Raw genomic sequence first — 2,195 nt, forward strand, 5'->3', positions numbered from 1 at the left:
ATCACAACCTTGGCGTAAAAAGTGGCGTACGCAAGTTTCTGGCCTCAAATTGTGCGTCCGCCAGTTTTACAAATCCGACCCCAGAACTGTCAGTGAGGTCATCACTTCAGAGAGCAAGGAGCATGTTCTGTATGGACGGCGTGGCTTTCCATTAAAACGGCTTCGGTCAGCTGATTTCAGCTGGGCACACATCAGCAGACACCCAGCCGAAGGTCAGCTCCATAACCTTTAGCAGCTTAAAATTAATTAAACTACATTTCTCACACTGTTGGTGCACTGATCACTGCATCTACTGATGCAAAGTATTTCTTTTGGGAAAAAACATTTTCTTCAATATCAGCAACAGTTCACTTGCTGTATGAAAAATAAGAGAAAAACAGTTAACAACAAGACAGTTAACATTTTAAACTGTATGGTTAAAATGACATTTCAGGATGTAATGATTCTTTTCTTTTTTTCTCTTTTTATTTATTTAATCACAAAATATTAAAACAGACTGTGGTGTCAGCTTGATTTCGCCTGGCAAGGACAAATCTAATGAAAAGCCAGGTCAAAGTTTGACTAATAAAGCTATTACAGAACAGCATTCAGTTTAAGAGAAGGTCATGTTAGAAGAGAGGTTCTTCATGCGACATATCTGATCTGTTGCCCAATTTATAGTTTCTAATTATTTTCTATTTTTACAGCAGGCTGATGGTGTACTTTTTTCCACAGTGAGTTTGTTTTTAGGAACACAAATCTTCAGAATCTACYAGAGTAAGTTTATTTAAAATCCCAATCCTTATCAGGATATAATTTAAGTAACTTTGTTATCAGTCAAATCTGAAACAGTGCTGTTAAAAGAACAACAAAAGTTCAAATTTCTCAACAGGTCACTGAAACTCAGACCAGAGGAGACTTTGTGGTGTCTTTCATAGAGTATAAAAGAATTATTAAATGTCACTGATGCTGTTTTTTAAGCTTCAAGTTTAACACAGCAGCACAAACATCCACTTATAACTTTTTGTAAAGAATGAAACGATGTAAAGAGGACCCAGGACACATGGCTTCAGACAGCAGAGAACAGAGAAGCAGAATTAAAACACAGCTTTTCTCTCTGGTATTTGTTTTGCTCCGTACCTTCAGCAGAACTCTTCTCTATATAAGCCTCAACACTCTGAAAGCTCTTGTACTTGACACACTTCAGTCATCACTCATGTAATTTAACGTTTCTATAAAACAAAATAATTTTTACATGTTTGTGTTTCAGTGAGATCCGAAACGCAAAAAGGCTCAAGTTTGTTGACCCAGAAGCCTTTAAACGCCTCCCAAACCTTGAGTACTTGTGAGTATTTTTAAAATGTGCTTTCTTTTTCTTACAGCTTTTCATATTGACTGATTAATTAATTAATTAATAAGTGAGAATCCACTATTTTTGCATTTTTATTTGTCATGAGGAGAGACATTCTCATCGAAGTCTGATGGGGAGACGGCCTCGAAAAGGAAAGGCATCTTCAGTGCTTGTCAGTACAGCTGTGATAACGATGTCAGATTTATAATAGAAAAATGTTATCAGTAAAAGTTCAACCCAGACCTCAGAACCTTCAGAGCTTGGCTTTCACAGCACAAATCATTTTAATTCCCAAAACTGGAGTTTCTCAATAATGCTGATGTTCTCAGTGCTGTTTCTGTTTCAGATCTACTCGTTTCCACAAACGATTTCAACCACTGAGACTTTAGCTCGTCAGCTGATTTTCAGAAATCACAAGTTTTAATGTCACTATCTTGGTCTTGCCCAAGGTCACAGCGACTGAGACACGTAGAACGGGGGATTAAACCAGCAACCCACTGGTTACAGTACTTCCCTAATCACTTTGCCACAGCCAGAAAAGCAGAACTTGATGCTTATAATCAAAATTAAATCAGCTTGATTTATAAAGGCTTTTAAACTATAATGCTGTATTTAAATCAGGGGTGGGCAATCCTGGTCCTCRAGGGCCGCAGCCCTACAGGCTTTATGTTTTTCCCTGCTCCAACACATCTGATTCAGACATTAAATTACCTCTTCCAAGTTCTACAATGTGGAGGTCCCAAACTGACATAACTAGAAAAAAAAGGCAGAAATATATAAATGGACCAATAAATAAATTCAATCAAAAATGCACTAATTAAATTAAAAAAGGAGAGCTTTACCTCACGTTTTATTATTTAATTGA

The 2,195-nt window shown here is 36.9% G+C and overlaps 1 protein-coding gene across 1 annotated transcript in view; it reads left to right on the forward strand.

Annotated features, from left to right (window-relative positions):
• tshr (thyroid stimulating hormone receptor) overlaps positions 1–2,195 on the forward strand; it is a 55,787-nt gene that overhangs the window by 28,738 nt on the left and 24,854 nt on the right. The window contains exon 4 of the mRNA XM_014019258.1: positions 1,250–1,324. Within this exon, the coding sequence (XP_013874712.1) occupies positions 1,250–1,324 (75 nt within the window). The remainder of the gene's footprint in view (positions 1–1,249; positions 1,325–2,195) is intronic.

The sequence above is a fragment of the Austrofundulus limnaeus genome, unplaced genomic scaffold, assembly GCF_001266775.1.
Source record: "Austrofundulus limnaeus strain Quisiro unplaced genomic scaffold, Austrofundulus_limnaeus-1.0 Scaffold214, whole genome shotgun sequence".
Classification (NCBI taxonomy): domain Eukaryota; kingdom Metazoa; phylum Chordata; class Actinopteri; order Cyprinodontiformes; family Rivulidae; genus Austrofundulus; species Austrofundulus limnaeus.